The sequence below is a fragment of the Aulonocara sp. 'chitande type north' Nkhata Bay genome, linkage group LG18, assembly GCF_057382095.1.
Source record: "Aulonocara sp. 'chitande type north' Nkhata Bay isolate Kocher_YH1m ecotype deep benthic linkage group LG18, A_spYH_male_GT1.1, whole genome shotgun sequence".
Taxonomy (NCBI): Eukaryota; Metazoa; Chordata; class Actinopteri; order Cichliformes; family Cichlidae; genus Aulonocara; species Aulonocara sp. 'chitande type north' Nkhata Bay.
Window position 1 is genome coordinate 11,191,882 of NC_141361.1, and position 21,400 is coordinate 11,213,281.

The 21,400-nt window shown below is 42.0% G+C and overlaps 2 protein-coding genes across 4 annotated transcripts in view; one reads left to right on the forward strand and one right to left on the reverse strand.

Moving 5' to 3' along the window:
• Positions 1-4,496, forward strand: part of ak5 (adenylate kinase 5) — a 105,248-nt gene extending 100,752 nt beyond the window's left edge. Inside the window, exon 14 of the mRNA XM_086271124.1 lies at positions 3,757-4,496. Within this exon, the coding sequence (XP_086127250.1) occupies positions 3,757-3,825 (69 nt within the window). The 3' untranslated portion in view covers positions 3,826-4,496. The remainder of the gene's footprint in view (positions 1-3,756) is intronic.
• Positions 4,497-6,013: 1,517 nt separating this feature from the next.
• Positions 6,014-21,400, reverse strand: part of zzz3 (zinc finger, ZZ-type containing 3) — a 71,896-nt gene continuing 56,509 nt past the window's right edge. For all 3 annotated transcript variants that reach the window (XM_086271119.1, XM_086271120.1, XM_086271118.1), the window contains exons 2-12: positions 17,602-19,738; positions 13,555-13,693; positions 13,185-13,332; positions 12,969-13,081; positions 12,166-12,237; positions 11,530-11,631; positions 10,997-11,092; positions 10,155-10,304; positions 8,888-9,022; positions 8,371-8,471; positions 6,014-7,757 (exon numbers count right to left, since the gene is read on the reverse strand). In XM_086271119.1, the coding sequence (XP_086127245.1) occupies positions 7,613-7,757; positions 8,371-8,471; positions 8,888-9,022; positions 10,155-10,304; positions 10,997-11,092; positions 11,530-11,631; positions 12,166-12,237; positions 12,969-13,081; positions 13,185-13,332; positions 13,555-13,693; positions 17,602-19,673 (3,273 nt within the window). In that variant the 5' untranslated portion in view covers positions 19,674-19,738 and the 3' untranslated portion in view covers positions 6,014-7,612. The remainder of the gene's footprint in view (positions 7,758-8,370; positions 8,472-8,887; positions 9,023-10,154; positions 10,305-10,996; positions 11,093-11,529; positions 11,632-12,165; positions 12,238-12,968; positions 13,082-13,184; positions 13,333-13,554; positions 13,694-17,601; positions 19,739-21,400) is intronic.

Consider the following 21,400-nt stretch of genomic DNA (forward strand, 5'->3'; position numbering starts at 1 on the left):
ATAATCTCAATCCGTCCATTGCAGTGTCCCAAGGTAGAACTGCAGGAAACAGAGACGGTAACAAAGACCAGAACTAAAAACAGAACAGAAAGAAAAACCAGAACGAGGCTCGGGGGGCAGCCATCTGCTGCAGCCGGTTGAGAGTGAAAGAATAGAGTAAAGGAAGGAGAAAAGAGACAGAGAGCACAGGGAGACAGCACAAAACACAAACTAGACGTGCTGCTGTGGTAAACACAGAGGGAGTGAAAACAGCATTAAACCTGCATTCTTTCTAATGGCCAACAGATGGGAAACAAATCTATGAGATCAACAAGCTTACTTCTGTCTCAATCTGCAACCTCAGAAGACAGCGTAACATAGAAAAATACATATTAAATAAAAAGAGAAAAAGAAATAATAGTGAAAGCTGGGAAAACAGAAACAAAGCACAATAGAATTTACAATAAGTAAATTTAAAGGTTTTTTAAAAAGTGACCTAAAACTAGAAGCTAACTCTGTTGCAGCTAAGTCTTATAATCCTGTGTGGAAATGTGTGTTTGCAGCCTGCATGCTTTAAATAGTAAATAAATAATATTCACGTTTCTACTCAAATGTCTCAAAATACCAACAGCTGAAAGGGTCATCGAGTGGAAGAACAAATAGGCGAGCCTCTGTTTTAAGAGTGAATTGTATTCAGATTATGTCCGACCGCTTACTGCTTCCTAATAAAAATGCAGAAATGTTTTAACTACAAATAGCTGAAGATGGTGTAAGTTTCAAAACAATATTGTGTGAAGGTTGTTCAGTGTGAGTCCTTAAAATTCTCATTTACATATTCCTGGCAAATACATCTGTGTTAGCAGACATCAGTGTTTCCATTTGGATGCTTTACAGTGGGAAGTAATGATTAGCTCTGTTTAGTGTGACCTAACCAAATCCTTTTAATCAACTTTCCCTTCCGCTCCGACATCGTGTTGATGTCCGTCTTCCAGCTCTTCTTCCCATTCCTCCTGCTGCTCCGTTCTGATTTAGCTTCAGTTAATTGGCATTGGCAGTTTATTCCATTTTTGGAAAAGCCTTGCATTTGCTTTGCTCACAGAAAGCTTTGCCACTTGATTTGTTCGCCAAGATTTGAATTAGCCAATGACAAGTCGGACAAAACCCAGCTGGTGAAAGATAATCACTGATGACACCTGGATACACAGAAACAGGGGAGCTGATGGACCTTTTTCACAGCAGGCAGTCTGGTTTGTCACAGCAGGTAAAAGGTAGCTGCTCTCCATTTAGGTGAGCTGTGTCCAGGGTCACGTGATTTCACGGCTGTGCTGGTAAAGGTTCATTAGTCTTAGTCTTAGGTATCCAAATTCATTTCAAATAAACAGTATAAACGATGCATATATTTACCATACGGTCACCCATTGGTTTGTGAGTATTTTCATTTTCAGCATCATTCATTTTCTAATGACTTAGTCGCAGGTCGTTAATCAGTGACGCCCTCGATCGCCCTATTTTAAGGATTAAAAATAATCCTTAAAAAATTGTTTAAGGTGTGCCAAAAATTGATTTTTCTTTTATTTGCCAAATATGATTACCAGTATTTAGACTGTTGTAAATGGCATGTTTGCCTATAATGTCTTCAAAATCTCTGTTATGAATGATATCAAGTCAGCTTATGTGGGAAACAGCATTCCTGTCAGAGGGATAGAAGCTGAAATCAGTTTTTGCCAGTTTATTTTTATAAATGCTTTATTCATCCAGGTAAAAAGTCTCATTGACATTAAAAATGTGTTTTTAAAGAGATATCTAGTCAAGAGTACAGCAGAAATTACAAAAAGAAATACGACATAACAGTTCTATAACGATGTTTTAAGGACTGGATTAATTATATAATGTGGAACACAGAGTGGATGCAATAAGAAGATCTTCATAAGTCCTGTTGACTACAGCCTATTTGTGGACATAAGCAAAGATATTACACATTAAAAACACACAGAAGCGATCGGCTTTTGGCAGACGATCACTTGTTGGCTTCACTTTTCACACCCAGAAGCCAGATCCATCTTTTATACAGACCATGGTTTATCCTCAGGCTTGTAGAGCGATTTATCCATGTAGACCAGTGGTGTCAAGCATGCAGGCCGAGAGGGCCAAAATCGGGCTGTCAAAGAGTCCCAGTGGAGCCACTGAATGGCTCAAAAATGTCTTTAACGACTGTATTTTCTTAATAATCCCTCCTGCACAATAAAAATGTCTATAAGTTGTTTCTATGTGTAGACAAATTGACTGATAGTGATGGAAAATACTTGTTGTTTCTTTGGGTTCCTTTCTGCTGTAATCTGCAAGTCCACATGTAGAGCAGGACAGTCGACTCGATGAATGTGGGAAAAACTGGTGATGTTGTGTTATTTTACTAAAGACATCTCAGGCTGTTCATGATCTTTTTCTCCCAACATTAACTGAATGAGAAAAAAAACATTTATCAAGAAATAATAACTATAATCTGTTTTCTGGTCATTTTTTGAGTGTGCGGTAAATCTGGTAAACGGTTTTTTATAAGTGATGCTTATTTTTTGGATTGTTTTTCTGCTCTGGCCTTTTTTAGATCAAATTGAGCCATGAGCTAAAGTAAGTTTGACACCCTGTGTCTGGATTGTTTTAGGTGTGAGCGGCTCGTTTTTGAAGGCATAGACCATGGACACGTCCATCTTCTCTTAGATATGATAAAAGCATATGTCACTCACCTTGCTCTGCTCAAAGCAATGTCTCCCAGTTACTCAAAAAAAGGTACAAACTTATTTGCAAGTAGTTTCATGTAGGAAATATTGTGTTTGTACCAAACTACGCCCGCCAACCAAAGGAAGTGTGCAGCTACTGTTTACATCCTGTCACAATGTCACGAGCTTCTTTTCTCTGATAGATGGAAAGTTTTTTAGTGGAGAAAACGACTAAAAAGTCACGTAGACTGGAGGCAATTGTGCATTACCAGAGGAGCTCTAATTCTCTGCTGCAGAGCTGTAGAGATGTCTGCCTTCTCCTGAGTATAACTGAAATAAATTGCACTCGTCTCACGGTGCTCGGAGCGCAGTTCCACGTAGGAACTGTTTTCTTTCTACCAGCCGAGAGAAGGACATTGCAGCTCAGCCGAGGGGGAAACCATTAATGTTCACATCCTGTCATCCTGTCAAAAACCTGTCATCTTTGGGTAGACACACACTTCGACACATTCTACCAAACTACACCCGCTGTGATATGTTTGGCGGGTGTAGTTTGGTAGAAAGAAAATAGCTTGAACGTGAAACTTCTAATGACGACACTGACGCTGAGTTTTTTAGTTTTTTGCTCGTTTTGTGGTGCCCTCAGTGCTTTTTATTTCCTTTATTTTCAAGAGAAGTCAGACATTTCCAAAAAATGACTAAACACTTTTCACCTGAGATGGACAAGATGCTGAAATGTGTTGTGTTTAAGGTCAGTGATGCAGGGAAGGACCAACTTTCTGTGAAGTTTTACTCGCCTCTCTGTTTCCACTGACATGAGAGCGATTAGAAAATCACACGCATTCCTTTCAGGGTTGATCTGCCCCTTTAATAAATTTACTGTTTGAACTTTTAAATGCCACATCAGGTGTGTGTGTGTGTGCGCGTGTGGGTGGGTGCTTAAATGCCACATCAGGTAATGAGGTCATCAGTCTGCTGTGAGGCTGCCGTCCTCAACTGCATGTGGGCTTGCTGGTGGTTTGAGAAAAGGCCTCGTTTTCAGCCGGTTTGTCTCCGTCTGCAGATTGATGCCGAGAGGTCGCCGGACCAAGTGTTCGCCCAGATCTGCCGCTCGATGGAGTCTGGCTTCTGATACCTACACCTTCACACCCCAAACTCTGCAGTCGAGGAGGGTCCATCTAAGAAGACCTTCTCTCTTTCTCTCTGCCGTCACCCCAAGGAGACTCACTCGCATAACCTCACACCTGTGCCAGACTCATTGAACTCCAGTGGTATGCATGTCTTACCTGCAATCAGTGAAACTTCTCTCTCTCTGCTTTTTGACACTGACAAAGCGCCTGGTTGTCACATTCTGCTTCACAAAAATGCATCCCCCCAACCCCATCCCCTCTTCTGTCTCTCTCTGTAAAATCAACCTCAATATATGCTGCCAACTGCCACACCAAGGCAGATAACTGTACTGAGAAAAATAGCAGTCCCTGCTGTGACTGAGAGCATGCTGGAAGTGAAATCTCGCCACCTTCCCACCAGAGGAGCTGAGCAAGGTTCCCCCTGCCATACTACAAAGTGGAAATGTCAGTGTGTACTCGTGCTCTCACGCACAGCACCTTGCTTCTTATTGTAACAAGCATGCAAGAGTTAAAAGTTAAGCTTAACTGCCTTTTGTGCATTAAATTTAAAAAGGAAAAAAAAACAGAAGCAAATAAAGAGTATTAAGATTACTGCATTTGTATGTTTCCAAGCTCATCGTACAGGTGCGTGGTTTGGTATTTAACATTCAATAAAGCCAGTGCATTTGCTAAATGGAGCATTTCTGAGTGTCCTTTGGTGTGGTGTGTAGCGTGCAGCATCAGAGCTGAGCTGACAGCGCCATCTGCTGGTGAGAGGATCACAACAAAAAGGCAATTAAGTGATAAGTGTAACAGGTCAAGACAGGTGAAATTCCCCTTTCTGTCAGGATAAAGAAGTTTAACTACACATTTAATCTCTGAGATATCTACACATAAGAAAAAGGAGTGCAATTTTAACAGAACTTTTAGTTTTTCAACATGATAAAGAAATGCAGCTGTAAATGAAAGAAAGTTGAATTTAAATTGTAAGAAATGCATGTTAAATTTCAGGAAACGTTTCTGTTCATTCACAGAAAATATCCTGTTACTTTTTACTGAGCATCTGTTAATTACTTTGGTGTAGTACGGATGGCCATGGTGGAGGTCTTTATCAGTAGGAGAAGATGCAAAACTTATTAAAATAAAAGTCCAAAATATATGCACCCTGCCTTATTTTCCAAAGATTTTTACGCCCCTCGGGCCTTATGTTTTACACCCCTGGTTTAAGAGTTTAGCGTTTCAGTTAAAATACACAGAAAGATCATTTGGACATGTAAGAAGTATGACGAGAGGGGAGGAAAAAAAGAAGCACTTTCACATCTTCCTGACAAACTTGGGTCAGGAAGAACAAAATATCAGCACTGTTGGTTCCAGCAGGTGGAAAGAGGCAGAAAATTAGCTGTCACACAAAGTGCTTCTCTCCCAGTGAAAGGTCACCAGCATGGCTTTATTCTGCAAAAGGACATTTCCTGTGTTTCATACCACAGTGAAATTGCAGAAGAAAGTCTATAGAACACTTGCACGAGAAAAAGCTTCACCAAGAAGCACTTAAGATTTAATTGACAGCAATAAAAAATATTTTACAGTTAACATTTTCATTCAGGTTCTGGGAGAGACTCAATTACTCAGCATCAATGACAGGACTGCCTCATTATGGCCAATATTAAAATTGCATCCAACCCCACTTAATGTGACAGTTATAATCTAGAATTTTAATACACATCATTTTGAGCTTTTATTGCACTTTTTTCCTTCTTGGGTGATTATCCATCCATCCATATTTTTACTCATAACTTCTTTTCCTCATTTGTTAGAACTGTACTCACCACTTTATAAGCCAGCTAAAATTCAAGCCCTCCTAAGGGTCCCTTTGATTTATCAAAACGCTCAGGATTCAGGCTAGTTCATCTACTCTTGGTTCTGTGTGATCCCAAGCACAGAAGCCACACCCACCCGGTGTTCAAAACAGCCGTTTCAGAAGAAAGCTGGGTTTAAGGGTGTGTGAGGACTGAACCGTGAATCAACTAAAGCTATTCTAGCAGAGTCAAAATCAATTACTTAGTTCCTAAAAATGATGTGAAGAATTTGCTACCAGTTTGCCAGGGTTCAGGGTTTGATATAAAACTGAGAAAAACACAGATTAATCCTGCTGAGCCAAACTCAGGGTGACTTTGATGGCTGATAACAGAGGAAGCACGGATATAGAAAAACTTATTTTCACATACTTTTATTTCCACGGTTCTCCTAGCATTTTTTAACATTATTATTTTATTTTTTTACATAAGAACAGACTGTTATACACAGATATTGAAGCAGGGCAAAGGGGGTGAGGGAAAGAGACAAAAACCATACAAAATGGTGTCTACTCAAGCACAACAAAATCTATGTGTATAAAATTGTGTGGGTTGCTCCACTGTGGTGCACCAACCACTACCTCAATTATTTATCTTTTTTTAAATAGATTAATAAAAATACAATCTTTTAAATGGACCTTTAAGGTGGACTGCAAAATTAAAGATCTAGAGCCATGATGACTGGATCAATAAAGTAGGACAGTGTGGGTCAACGGAGCCACGCAGGAAGGGAGAAGTTGTGGCCAGGTTAAAGGTCCCTCCCCCACGCCAAAACAACAGCCTCTTTTTTTTTTCTCTTAAAAATGGCACACAGCATCTAGCGCTGGCTACTTTTCACCATACACTTGTACACTCAACATGATCAACAACGGCACACACTGGGGGCGGAAAAAGAAGAAAACAGGTGTTTGTTGTGTATTTTCCGTTCACACGCCTGCCTTCGGAAATGTTTGCTCTCCGTGCTGTAGTGCTTCTTGTTAGACATGTTTTAGTGGAGAGAGCAAAGGAAAGGGAAACAGATGAAAGTTTGTTATCTGTGTGTGTTTGAGAGGTGAAGGGGGTGTAGAGAGCAGCGTTTGTGTGACAGTGGTCGTGATGGCTCCATGCTGAAACATGGGAGCTCGATCCGTTTTAACACATACAGATTTGTCTGCAGAACAAAATGTGGATCTGCAGCCTGGGGAAAAAAAGAAGAAAACAAATGAAAACAAAAACAAAACAAAAAACACTGGCTTCAACCACAGTGTCTGCTGAACTTCACCTGCAGCACCCCAGACGTCTGCTGAGGACACCGCGGCTCATAAATACTCAATCTACGGATACCTAGCTAGAACATTTTCACTCTTGCATAACACAGAGACCACATACACGCATAAAACCACCTATGTGTATCTCAGTTGATGACTTCACAGTCCACTATGACGTGCTGGTTGGCCACCCATCACCATTAGGTGGCGCTTCACCAGACTGATCATCAATCCTCCAGTTTTGAAGCAGCACAGGGAGGTAACTGGAGGGCGATGGGGGGGAGAAACGGGGATACAGGACAGCCCTGCTGGAGTCACGGAGCTCGGGAATGTCGTGTGCCTTCTATTTTCTTTTTTTGTTTGTTTTTAAAAATAGTGTATCGTTTTCAAATCACGGATCCGTTGAATAACCTGGCTGAGGTTGAGCAGGGCTTCCCCCCCCCCCCTTTTCTTTATTTTTTCCTTTTTGAAATATTTATTGAGGAACCGTCATGGCCACCCTTTGCTCAAGTCAGGGAGGTCAGTTACCAACAGCCCCCCCACCAGCAGCACTGGTCTGCTCTGAGGACCCCGGCTGTCTGCCTGCCTAATGGCCTTCCTGCCTGGCGGCGGGTTAAGCGGTTATCTTGGACTTGAAGGATGGAGCCATGCACAGAGTGGCCTGTGGGATATGTGGAGAGAGCCTGAAGCTAGGGGTGCCTGGGACCCTGTCATCTGTTGGCTGGGAAGTAATTGGGGTCCAGGTAGTTGTAACCTGTGCTCTGCGGCAGGCAGTAGTCCCGGTCCAGGAAGGTTTCTGCCTGGTACACTGGCTCCAGGTGGTGGTTAGGCTTGTGGGTCTCAGTCTTGAACAAGCTGGAAGATAAGGAAATGATACTGTAAGAACCACATATAAGCAATTTTCCAGCAAGTACATTTACTTTGACATATTGGGTCTCACACTGGAAAATTTTCACTGAGGGCTGTTTCCCCATAGATTTATATAGAACTGGAAGCCTTTTTATAACTACACTGCCACTGTGGCAGTAGCTATTTAAAGAAATGCACGTTTAAGGCACTTCAGTACTGTCTTTCTTTTTTAGACCCACGAACTACAGCCATCTTGCGTTCCATCTACCATCTATGGTAACTACACGCCATCAGACAGGTAAATCACGTGTTGTACTGTGAGATTAACTTGTAGTGTACAAAAAGAAAAACATGCAAAGTCAATGATGACTGCAGGAACCTAAAAATGTTCTGTGGAAAACCTTAAAAAATGAAACAAAAATGGGGTTCAGTTTAAACTAGCTTTTAGTGGGGGGATGAATGTTATTTAGTGAATGGCATACCACAAACAAATGCAAAACATCCTGTGTTTTCATTTCCACCATGTTAAATGTGTTAAAATGTCAGCAATATTTTCATCATGGTGCAAAGCGACCAGCACTGTGTATGACTGTTTGGTAATAAAGGAAGTAGAGCTGACCAGTCGGAGCAGTTGGAGCAGAAGTCAACAGAGTTGTCAGGCGGACAGTCCTGACAGTGCCACCGCACACCCAGGATGGGCTCCATACCACAGACGTCACACTGCACAAAACAAACACAAACATATTCATCGTCCACAGAACACACTCCCACAAAAGTATGAACATATTAACACCTTCTCTACACTACAAACTTGTTTCTGAAGGCCTTGGAGTAATTAAAAGAATTATTATTCAACAATGCCATTAAAATGTGCACATTTCTTAAGTTCATTTTAAAGCTTTAGGCAGAACTACTTCCAATATTTCACAGCCTCCAGTAGTTCTATTGGGACCTGTTAAAATATAGTTGTTACAGTTTATTTATCGTCTTATGATAACACATTAAAAAATAAATATTTCCTCTGCCGCCAACTTGAATTTATTTCCCCCTCAGGGTGCGACTTAAATGCATAACATTTTGAGGGAACATGTATATGCAGATTCCTGATCTTAATGTCATCACGGCGCAGTCTTTACCTTATAGCCTATGTGCCGGATCTCAGTCTTATCCTCCTGGATCTCCTGGAGCTTCTGTTTTTTCAGACGTTTCAGCTGTAAAAGCTCTTTGTATTCTGGCAAACTTCTCAGCTCCACAGGTACACTCTCTTCATCCTGTTCAGACAAACAGGATGTTGTTTGACAGTCATCAGGAAAACCACGTACATAATATTTCCTCAACAACTCCAAGGATCTAATCTAGATGCTTTTTACCCTGCAGACTTATTTACAGCCCGCAGCGATCAGTCTAATTTTAGCTGGACACAAGCAACGTATCGATAAGAGAGTACATACTGTCTTTCAGCCTAAAGAACAAGAGTGAAAAACATGGTGTCCTTTACAAAGACACAGCTACCTCCAGCTATTTGTATGAAGAAAAGAATAAAGCAAACAAAATGCAGCGTTTTATTTTACAACAAAAGCATCACACTTCTATGTTTTGACAAGGAACAGCTTTGTGAGTCCAGTTAGGCTGCCGACGCACTTTCCCTCAGCAGACTTTCAATCTTCCTGCAAATGCGACCAAAATAAAAGACAAGCTGGTGAAGCGAGAAATTACTGTGACCCACGCTGGCAACACCTTTTTGACTTTACTCCATACCGGCGGTGTCAGAGGTTTCGTTAATGCACTGATGGAGACGGTAGCCTGTGTACTCAGCAGGCTGCAGCGACCTGGTTTCACTAAAAGGTTACTGCCATCAAAGGCAAGAGAAAGAAATGTCAGCTCCTGGATAATGGCGAGCACCAGGAGTTGCGCAGTTCAAACAGAACGAAAGGAAAGTCTGGTCAGGTCCCCTGCTCTGATTTAGGCATTTTTAAACAGAACAAGCAGCCGTGATTAGAGTAAAAATCAAGAGTTAAATGCTTCCCTTCACCCAAATGTGCTAAAGTGGAGCTAAAAAGAACAGTCTCTAAAAAAGCATACGCACGAGAGCAGAAGAGGAACACAGGTGCAGTAATTTTATTTAAAACCGCTTTAAATGAACTATTCAGGTATAGAAACAAATTCCCAAAAGCCCGTAACACATGCTTTTAGCAGTCTTTATCCTACAGGTCACTGCTTACATGAGAAGGAAGAGGGTAAGACTGTAAACAGACAGAAAAGAGGAGGAGTCATGAGGTTCATTATGCAGTAAAGTGACAAATAAAATGGGAAGAATCAGTGAAAACATGATAAGTCACAAGAAAGAAAGAAAGACAATAAACCTTTGAAAGAAGAAAACACACTGAAAGACAAAAGACTGACCGAATCATCAGCCGAAGGGTCCTGCACACTGTTGTAATATGCTGAGCGTTCATCATCTTCATCCATGTAGACTGGAGGCTCGTAGGAGGTCAGGAAGGTGGACGGCCGGTACAGGTGTTTGTTAAGGTGATGCTGCCGCTTGCTGGATGCCTGGAGAATAAATAGGGTTCGTTAGAAGAGCGTAAACAAGGCAAATATAACAAGCAGTTAACAAATTAAGTATGTTTGTTGTCTCTAAACTACAGGGTTGTGCAATATGAATGAAATTAGCATTATACTATTATAAAACGCACCCCTGGTGGTTATAGTCTTGGTGTGGTAGTTCATTCAAAACCAGATATAATCAAATGTAATCATAATGTCCAATTTAAATGGAAAACAACAGCTGTAACACAAGACAAAGAAAAGCTTTACTAAATGGCAAAAAAAAAATGAAGACAATCTTAGTTGATACTGTCAGCACATCTACAGTGATATCAGCATACGGTGGCTGAAAAGTACAGAGGGACTGCAGCACAGAAGAGATGTTTGAGGCAAACACGAAATGGATGACATTGCATTATTTGTCCACTTGAGAGCAATAAAAAGCTTCGTTTTCAACATCACGTTTTATCACCCTGTTCATATCTTTGCCAGCAGGCACAGAGTTTAATCCAGTCTCCAGCGAGCGCCACACAAACTCCCATTCTTATCATTAAAATACCATTTAACTGAAAGCTGATATGACAACAATGAATTAGTTACCCAGCATAAACTTTAATATTCAAAGGCAAAACCATTACTTTCAATGAGATTACTTATTCAGTATGGCTATGAGAGGGGGGGTGTAGTAATTGAGTTACCTTTTTAGTGTACATGCACAGGTTGGGTGTTCTTCCAGGCACAGGGATACCAGCTTTTGTCAGTTTGATGAAGTACTTTTGAACCCTACTGGCAACCTGGAAGGTTTTAAAAGGGAGATGGTTCTGTTAATCATTTCCAACTGAGGAGCAGCTGCTTGAAGCATAGGAGCTCTCTCTCACACACACACACACACACACACACACACACACACACACACACACACACACACACACACACACACACACACACACACACACACACACACACACACACACTCTCCAGGTACTTGTAGGGGGTGCAGTTAACATACAAGTCAGCCTGCCTTTTACCACTGACAAGCGTACACTTTTTCGATTTAACAGTTTGTTTTTTGCAATTTCAAAGTCACAACAGGACAATAAAAATAAAAGGAAAGATGCTTTTTTGAGCTTCTATGAGATCAAATCTTTTGGTGCATACATCTACAAATATTCTAAACTAAGCTGCTATAAAATGTAACTTAATTGAAGTTGATCCTCATTTTCTTCGTCACCTGTTTTGCTGTTCGATTGCCCAACTCATCAGCAATCTTCTGCCATCTTCTGGATTCGACTTCCTCAGGTGGGAATTTAACAAGAAGCTGCTCCAGTTTTCTCTATCAAAACACACAAAACATCAGGTTAAAATTATTGCTTCATTCTTTAATGTTTTTAATAAATCTAACAGGTGTTGACAAAAATCATGTTTTGTTTATTTGGTGGGGCGTTTTTCATTAGAGGGGATAAATGAAAAATACATAGAACTGATCACCTAATCATGGTAAATCTAAATTAAATCTATTCAATTCTATTTTATTTACATAGTGCCAAATCACAACAGCAGACACCTGAGGGTGCTTTATATTTTATGATGAAGTCCTACAATAATACAGAGAAAGCCCCAACAATCAAATAATCCCCTTTGAGCAAGCACTTGGCGACATAAAGTGCATAAATTAAGACGTATTAATAGCGCTGTACCAGTTTTAAACAGGTCTTAAGTATTTATTTTCTGAATTATGTTTGATTTCTATTTTACTTGCAAACATCCAGTTTTATGACGATCAACCTATAACAATCTAAACCACTCTTATGACAAATTGTTGCAGCGTGCTACAGAACATATGAGCTCTTACACTCTTGCTACCTACCTGTTCTTCCACAGTCCACAGCTGGTTAAATGTGTCGGGTTTATTTGGATGACAAATCCTCCCCCTGATCATCTGTCAAAGCACAAAAGTGGCAGCCATGTTAGAAGACTGACACAAGACAAAAAATAATGGGCACACCACCATTTGAAGAGCTCTTTACATATGAACTGCCTGGCACGCTGAGTCAGTCAGTTTGACAGAGAAAGCCTGGCTGTCAGATGTGACTTGAGATGTGTCATTGGGAGGATGCAGAAAAACACCAACTCTTTTGAGTGACAAACAAAATCCTGTTAGGATTCAGAGAGTGTAGTCTGAGAAAATGCTAATGTGTCTGCACAAAATAAACAGGGAGAGCAACAGAAATAATCAAGGAGTTGTTTTCTTAGTGCTAAGTGCTTTGCCACGTCTAATCCCAGCAATCAATTAAAAGTGAAACCTTGCTGCCGATACCATGTGGGAAAACACAAACACGCACACACAAAACAGAGGCTAAGAATAAGACTTAATCAGAGGAGTGGGGGAGAGGTGTGCTCCTCATGTTTCCATAGATACCATCCTTTGTGCTCACATGCGCTGCATGTTTAACTCTGCCAAGAAGTAAGAATATGAGGTTGGAGGAGGTGTAAAATAACGTGACGATTTGTAGGGTGACCTGCAGGAGATCAGTGACTCACCAGCTCCGGCTCTTAGAAACTGATGTCACAGAACCTGCACTAATGATATACTGGGAGATAACTGCAGCTGTGATGGCAGCACCTTGTGAGTGTTGTGCAGAATCTTTTAGTAAGGACACTGAGGTGTACCTGCGTTTGCCTGCCGTTCTCGGGCGCGTCACTTGTGGGTAGAGGGGAGTACATTGTGGAGGATTCACCTTCCTTCTTGGGCTCAACGGGACTTTTTGGTCGAAGAGGCAAACCTGGATAGGGAGAACAGATGTTTCCTTTGACAACAAGAAAGGAAAAAAAATGCACATACACTTGATAATCAATCTATTAACAGCTCAAGTCATTCACACGTGCCTTTGTCAAAGATCAACTTTAGCCGCCTGGTTTTCCGTTTCTTGTCGCAGAATTCTCTTTCAAAATCCCCGAGGCCTGAGGTGTACTGCTCCCAGGCAATGTCAGGAAGCTGGACAACATGCTGAGGACACGGCAAGCCTAGATTCACCTGAGGATCGCACAAATCAAGGGCCAAAGTCAAGTTGAATCTTTAGCCTAGTTTTACTAAAGCACATCACAACAGGAGAGAAAAAGACATCCACTATAGTCCCCCCCCCCCCAAAAAAAAAAACTCTACTGGGAATGCTTTATACACTTGAATCTGCTACTTTTCTGCTGTGCACTTCCAGGCTTTGTGCACAGCACTTAGCTGCACCAAAGGCATTGTTACCCGTTTTTGCAGCTGTTCCACAAAGCTGATGGGATCGGCAAGCGCCTCTCTCTGATGACGCGCCAATGTTTCAAGGTCCAGGATGGCCTGCGTGCGCTGAGCCTCGAGAACTCCAATAGTCTGCAGCAGTCTCTGATAACTGACACAGTGGGGAGCAAGGTTAGGCAAGAGTAGAAGGAAGACACTGCTTACATTATTTAACCTGACACTTGCAATGCTGCAGTGCATCAAACTTTTAGACCACACACCATGCATAATTCAACAATGTTGCTGAGAACCTAAACAGTTGCACAAAACATGACCCATTTTCAAAAAGTTCCAACCTATTCTGCAAAGAAAATATAAACGGTATTACTGACTCCATCTATGTGATTATCACCACAGTGGCTGGAGACTATGCATCTTCTTAAACCAGATGCTATAGTAAAAGCCTAACAAGTGTAGAGTTACTGATCTAATGAAGCCCATTAGGGACTCTAACTGCACATCTCTCAGATTTCAGACCAGATATCAAAACCTGTGCGTGACAAACATTTGGGTTTTGAAGCACTTCAGGAGCCTTGAGTGACCTTTCCTCTCACACTCTCTGGGGCAATGGGAGAACTGCAAACTGAGCTGTCAATGACTAATTGTGCTAGTGACTCAGAGTCCTTACAGTGCGAGCAGAGCCCCAGGAATTGACAGGAACGTGACAGCATCCTACACAGCTATAAAGTAATGCAGGTGCTCAGTGGAGCAGAGTGGATCAATCTCTACTAACACAACATGAATGAAAATCAATGCACAGGACACAATTTCTACGACAGAAGTCAGCTTTGTTTAAAGTTGTGTTGGGCTTCTTGGCTTGTACAGCATCCACTTGATCTATGCATCGATGAAAATTCAGTCTGTCTATGCATTAGTGGCATCAAAACTACTTTCTGTGATACTAAGCGACTGTGATTCAATGTATTAAAAAAAAAGGAAAAAAAAATCTGCAAAAGAAAGCAGTGAGAAGATCCATTTTGAGGGAGACTTGGCTCTTCTTCTCACCACTCTGGACACTTGGAGAGTGTCCAGAGACAAGTCTGGTGTTCCATTGCCACCTACTGGGCCCGAGGTCCACTGACAAACATCACTGCCAAAGAAAAGCTGGCCTGTACAATATTAGTGCAATGTTAATGTCTGATAATTGAGAACAGGGATCTACTTAATATGTTTAGGACAGAGACATTCGTCAAAATCCACAAAACTGGTGCAAATATAAGATGTATGAATCAAATTTGTGCCAATTCTCCACATTCAGCAACTCCAAAGTGCCTCGTCATGCCTTCCTAAAAATGACTCCTGGCTGCATTGATCGGAGGCTTTGAAATTCTCCTTACTCAGCACAACCAAACCTTGGCATGGCACCGAAACTTGATCAAATTATCAGGCAACACAAGAGCAGTGAAATCTTATTCTAAGCCACTATCCGAATATGAAACATTTACGGATATTAAGTGTTCAAAGACAAAAGAACCCCAGCAGATTATGTCTCAAAGTCCTCCTCTACCCCTCCTCCTGTGAAGATGTACAGCAAATCAGACAACCTGCCACAGCGCAGTTAGCAGAGCCTGACTGAGCGCGGCATGGGACATGTCCACCAACATAAACATCTCATCTTTCAGGACAAATAACAAAAAAAAAAAAAAGAAAACCACAAACAAAGATCAACACTGAGAAATCCTTTCTCTAAGAAACAGCTCAACGTACCGAGAGAAGAGATGACAAGAAGCAATCAGCATAGTAATTTTACAATCTCCTCGGGCTTTGGAAGAGTGACAAGTGGCAGTTAATTCACACAATAACAGTCCCAGATTGAAGGTGGAAATTAACTGCTGAAACATGGGAAACCTAAACAATAAGGCGGGAGCTATAGTTAGACGTTCCCGCAATTACTGGTGGACATATTTAAGCATTCTGTCTGCGAGTTGGCGGTGTAAAAACCCACGAGCTTCAACAGTAATTCAGCTTGTAAGCTTGAAAGCAGACTTGTAATCTGCTTTCCAAAAAGACTGTTCAATGTTTTCTTTTCATTATATTTACAATGTATTGTTTGTTTGTTTTAAACTCTCCATTCTAACGTGTGATGCAACCAGGATCTTCACACAGACTTCTGTGGGTGTATTCATCTTTATTGCACTATAGTACAATTTCTGAGCTGTTTGTCACTGACTATGTTTGGCCCTTTTGCACTCAGAGGCTCCTCTTTGGTGTTTCCATACATTACTGCAGTACAAGATCTACTTTTGAAGGCTTATCTATACAATGTTTATATGTATTTTGTACATATCTTGTGTAAGAGTGATAAAAACCTCAAGCCAGAAATAGGTGAGATACACTGCCCTGCTATATTCTTATATATTTCATACAGACTTGAACAAGCTCCCCTATAGTTGAACAGGGCCTACATTGTGAATACTGCTGAGAATCGGGACTAGGGCTGGGCCATATCATACAGTTCATGGTAATACCGGTATAATGTTGGGCAACAATAAGGAAATGAAATATCGCAATAGAATACGGGTAAAACGTGCATGCGCAGTGCCTTTGTTTTCAGACGCACATGGCGGAAAAACCATGGCGGCGACGCAGAATGAGAAGGGCGAAAGCGGATCGTTAAATGAAACGGATGAACCAGAATTGGTTTGTAAAAATGCTGCAACTTCAGTGGTGTGGAACTGGTTCAGCTTTCGTCCGTCAGATACACAACAAAGCACTATTTTTGGTAGAGCATGCTAGCGGGCCGTCGTTATTACCGTGTTTTTTGGAAAATACAGCACACTTAAAATCAATCCTTTGATTTTTCTGAAAATCGACAGTGCCCCTTATAATCCCATGTGCTTTATGTATGAATTCTGTTTGTGTTTACTGACCTTGAAACGATTTTATGTACACGGCGCTCGAAAATCTGTCAAATGTTTCAGTACGACTTTGCTAAGCTACGAACCTGCACCGCTTGATGGATTGTCGGAGCACTACGGCTGTCGTAGGGAGGAGCCTCGCGGAGTGATACGTACTGTGCTTCAACATAATATTACCGTATTGTGTGTGTATAACCTCTTTTTAAGTTTTGTGGATATTATACATGGTTATGCTGAGGACATGTCGGCCAGTTTCCACTGGAAATGCCTTTTGGTTAAACTGTCAGCCAGGAATTTGCATTTGCACTGTTACGTTTTTATATAACTTTAATGCACATAAAAAACAGCTGCTTGTTTAAGTGAAAATACATTATTAGTGCAAAAAACCCCATCAAAGTTGTGGAGTTGTAAAGTATTTTGTCTAGTGTCAATTATATCGCCAGTTATATCGTTATCGCAAATTTTCAAATGTATATTGTGATAAATATTTTTGGTCATATCGCCCTGCTCTAATCGGGACCATTTTTATTCGTTTAGCCTTTTTACCTAACTGTTCTTTATTTATTTTTTTGTTTGTTTGTTTTTTGATGACTACAAAGCATATTTGTAATTTAAGATATATAGTAACCACCCTGCTCTTTTTCTGACTGTTAATTATAGGGTATAGGGTTCAGTTACATGTTCTGACTGGATCCTTTTCCTATGTGATAACACAAGTACAAGTTACCCTAGCCAGGCAAAGGTTAATTATTCATCCTTGAAGGAGAAACGAAGGGTTATTGAAATCATTAACAGAAAAGGAAGAAAAATATTGCTCTACTTGTCAAATCTTTGCCTTTTTTAAAAAAAAAACTAAATAGTGAAATTTTTACCTATTCAGACCTCAAATGTATCAAGCCAGGGGGTTAGAGGTTTTCAATAAGGAAAGGTCATAGGGTCACTTCACTTTAAAGAGTCAAAATCCAAAAACAGTTTTCATATTATTTGTATATAAACTTAAAAATGCTGAAGCATTAAAAACATTAGAATAATCTTGGAAAAGAAAAACCCTCAGTACTTCAAATGCATCGCTGGTTGATCAAAAATATATTGATAAACATTTGCAAGAGCTACATCAACAACAGATTAAGAGAGCACAATCCACAGGGGAGCTCCCACATACTCTTTGTTGTGTTTAAGAGCCAAGTGGTCCGACTCGAAGTAATACACGTCTGGCTCCTCCTCTTCCTCCTCCTCCTCCTCCTCCTCCTCCACAGCCTGGCTTTGTGTCAACTCCTTGCTGTGTTCGGCCTCTTTCCCCTCTATAAATCCACCATCCTCACCACCTGCCCTGTCCCCAGGATCCCCAGACACCGGCTCCTCATTGGAGTGGCCAATAGAGTCTGAGGGAGCTGGCTCTTCCACCATAGGGCAGTCCTCCTCCTCCAGCCCAACCACCACCTCCCCCTCTTCCCTCAAGGGACCATTGTCTCTGGGAGGAGAGCTTGGCTTGGAGGAGCAAGCTTTTCCACTGGACACAGCCCTTCTGGGTGAAGTCCGCCGAGTGTATCTGTGTTCATAGAGCTCTGTGAAAGAGGTGGATGTGCTGGAAATAGAAGGGTTGCACTCTGGCTCTGTGGGGGAAGGGGGTGTTGTTAGTGGGGATGTGGTTTCTCCTGAGTTGCTGTTGTTGTTGTGGATTGGACTACTGTTCATATTAGTGGTGGAGAAGGAGGTGGAGGCAACAGATTCCTGCACTGGTGTCAGCAGCCGTCCATTCGTGTCGCTCTCGCTATCCATCACCTGCTCCTCATGAGCCAGACAGAACGAGTCACCTACTACGTCAACCTCCATCTCCTCCACTTCCTGCTCCTTGGCCACTATCAACTCAGGGACAGAATCATCCAGAACACCCTCAGATATTGGTGCAGATGAGGATGGCAATTCTCCTGAGCCAGAAACCTCCATATGCCCAGGGACAGAGTTTCTACAAGGCACAGCGGGATCAGGGGATGAGGGAGTCCCTGTCTGACTGCCGTTGAGCAGGGACGAGAAATTAGTATCAGGGGTAGGATTTGAACTAGACTTTTCACCAAGCGTGTTTGATTCCTCTGTGTTATTTTCTCGGAGTCCATTAGAAGCTTTGTGGGCATTTGGGAACTGAGAGGCCCCATCACACTCCACATGACCATCCTCTGCATCGTCCCCTGTGAGCCCACCTTCCTGTTTACTGAGGATAGGTGAGGCAGGAACTGTGTTAGCAAAGTTCTGGCTGGGTAATTCCTCACAACTGTTGTCCTTGCTAAGCTCTGGGACTGAGTCAGGACTTTCGGGTTTCACAAGCTCAGGGTCCTTCTCCTGTCCCTGAGACTCTCCAGAGCGAGAGCATCGCTTGGCCCTTTTAATTTGAGGAGAGGCATCCCGCGCCCCGTTCCCTCCATCACAGTTCTCTGACTTTTCAGGGCTAATGTCTTTTTCTAAACATGACTGGCCTCGCTTCCTGGAACTGGTCCATTGATCGGCCTCTACCAGAGAAGCATCAGAGTGAGTTACATTTCCCTGCAACAAGGCCTGTTGTTGGCCATCCTGCGAATAAGTGTCCGGTGTCTCATCATGCTTTGTCTCCTGTTTAGCATCCTGCTTTGACTCCTGCTTAACGTCTTGGTTTGACTCCTGTTTTGTCTCGTTTTTTGATTCCGGCTTGACGTCCTGTTTGGTGACCTGCTTCGACTCTGGCTTGACGTCCTGTTTGGCGACCTGCTTTGACTCCGGCTTGGTATCCTGTCTGGGAACCTGCTTCGACTCCGGCTTGACATCCTGTGTGACGTCCTGCTTCGACTCCGGCTTGGTGTCCTGTTTATTGTCCTGCTTCGACTCCAGCTTGACGTCCTGTGTGACGTCCTGCTTCGACTCCGGCTTTGTGTCCTGTTTGTTGTCCTGCTTCGACTCCGGCTTGGTGTCCTGTTTGTTGTCCTGCTTCGACTCCTGCTTGGCGTCATGCTTCGATTCCAGCTTGGTGTCCTGCTTGTTGTCCTGCTTCGACTCCTGCTTGGCGTCATGCTTCGATTCCTGCTTGGTGTCCTGCTTGTTGTCCTGCTTCTTCTTGGGCGAACGGGCCCTTGGCAGTGGAGACACTGAGGTCTCCTCTGGCTGGGCGATGCTGCGGTTCCTGAGGGTTCGACCACAAAAGTTCTCATCCAATCCATTGAGCCCCACTGATGACCTTGTGACGCGCGAGGAACGGGATGCGGCCATACTATGGCGAGTGCCTACAGTCTCCTCATCTTGGTGCTCTCTCCTCTGCAGCCAAATGCGGGCACCTGCAAGATACACATGGAGAAACTTGCACTTAAATGTCAATCTAACAACTGAAAGCTATAAACATATGCAGCTCACTGTTGCATTAACATCACAGTTTTCAGTTTGACTGGTTTCACTGGACTTGCATGCTAAAAATGAATGCATGAACAGTACCCTGTGGTGTTTCAAACAGAAGCATGTACCAGAAGGCCTTTGTTAAATACCACTCGGGTCATTGCTCACACCAGAGGGGTATTGATTTATTCTGTCATTGTAGCTAAGCAACACCTTCTGTCCATAGGCAAATCTAGATGTCTTATACCAGGTCAGTACACAGGGAATAAATTCAAAAAGGGGGGGAGATCTTACACTCGCACAAGGAAACAATCATGTCAGATGTTCCTTTGTGCCTAAATGATCAATCAGTCTGTACACACGCCTCAAATGGCACAGCTTTGAGGCTCATTTGTATGTGACTACAGCTCAGCAAGCATTTTAAGATATGAAAAGACCACAAGCACAGAAACAAGGCGTTTAAAAAAAAAAAATCCATCACACAGATTGTGTATGTCTGTTACAGCAAGGGAATATGTATTTCCTCCTTGCAGGCATTTCTGTTTTTTGTCACAAGTAAAATAAATGTAGTTTAAAGGTTGACTGATTTCTGACACTATAATTCTCACATCCAATTCAACAGAGATAACACTGCAGACACTGTTTTGTCATCATACACTGCAGGCCATTTATCTCTTCATAACAGGTGTGCCAACAGGCTGCTATCCTTCCAAAACTTATCACAACATACAAAAATTAAAATTCTCTGGGAACAAAAATTCTACATATAAACCATCATCTGCATATAAATGGAAAGCCATTTTGTGCCTTTTAAAAATAGAGTAAAGGGGGGGATGAGATATAGGGAGAAAAGCAGAGGTCAAAGTATTAATCCCTGTGGTACCCCACATGAAACTAAAGCTGAGGATGATCTGAAATCCAAAGGACTTGCACAAAACGTTCTCTCAACCAGGTAAGACCTAAACCACTGAAAAGCAGTACCACGAATACATAGTTCATAGTACCGTCAGTAGCTAGTTATTACACATGTAATATTACACATCAGGCAAAGTGTCTTCCTAAAGTCTACCCATATTTTTTTCTCCATATACAAGAAAAAGTCTCAAATCATCTTAATATTTCTCTTCACCTCTCTCTGATGTGATCCATTTGTGTGGGTGATGGCTGACCCGCACTATATTGAAAATACAATAGCAACTCATCTGCAACTGAATGGTAAATGAGCTGGTTCTTATACAGTGCTTTTCTACTCTACTTGAGCACTCAAAGCGCTTATACACCCAATTACGCACATTTGTACAAGCACTTTTTCTACGTAAAAGTGGGTTTTTTTAATCTAACATTCAGCCCCTGATTATCTGGTGACTGCAATGAAAAAAAATCTGTTTGCTGTCGGATTGCAAGTAGCTGCGGCAACCAACTGGTCACCCAGAGACTGAACCTCAACCTCTAGGCAATCCCTTATGGCTGCAAGTCGATTACAAAGGTAACCTATCTCCAAACAAATTGTCGTCTGACTCTCACTGACTGGAATCACTCTCAAACAGACTAAAGTGCAGACACGGAAAACTGGAGACCCGACAGCCAAGTATTCATTCCTGTAATCC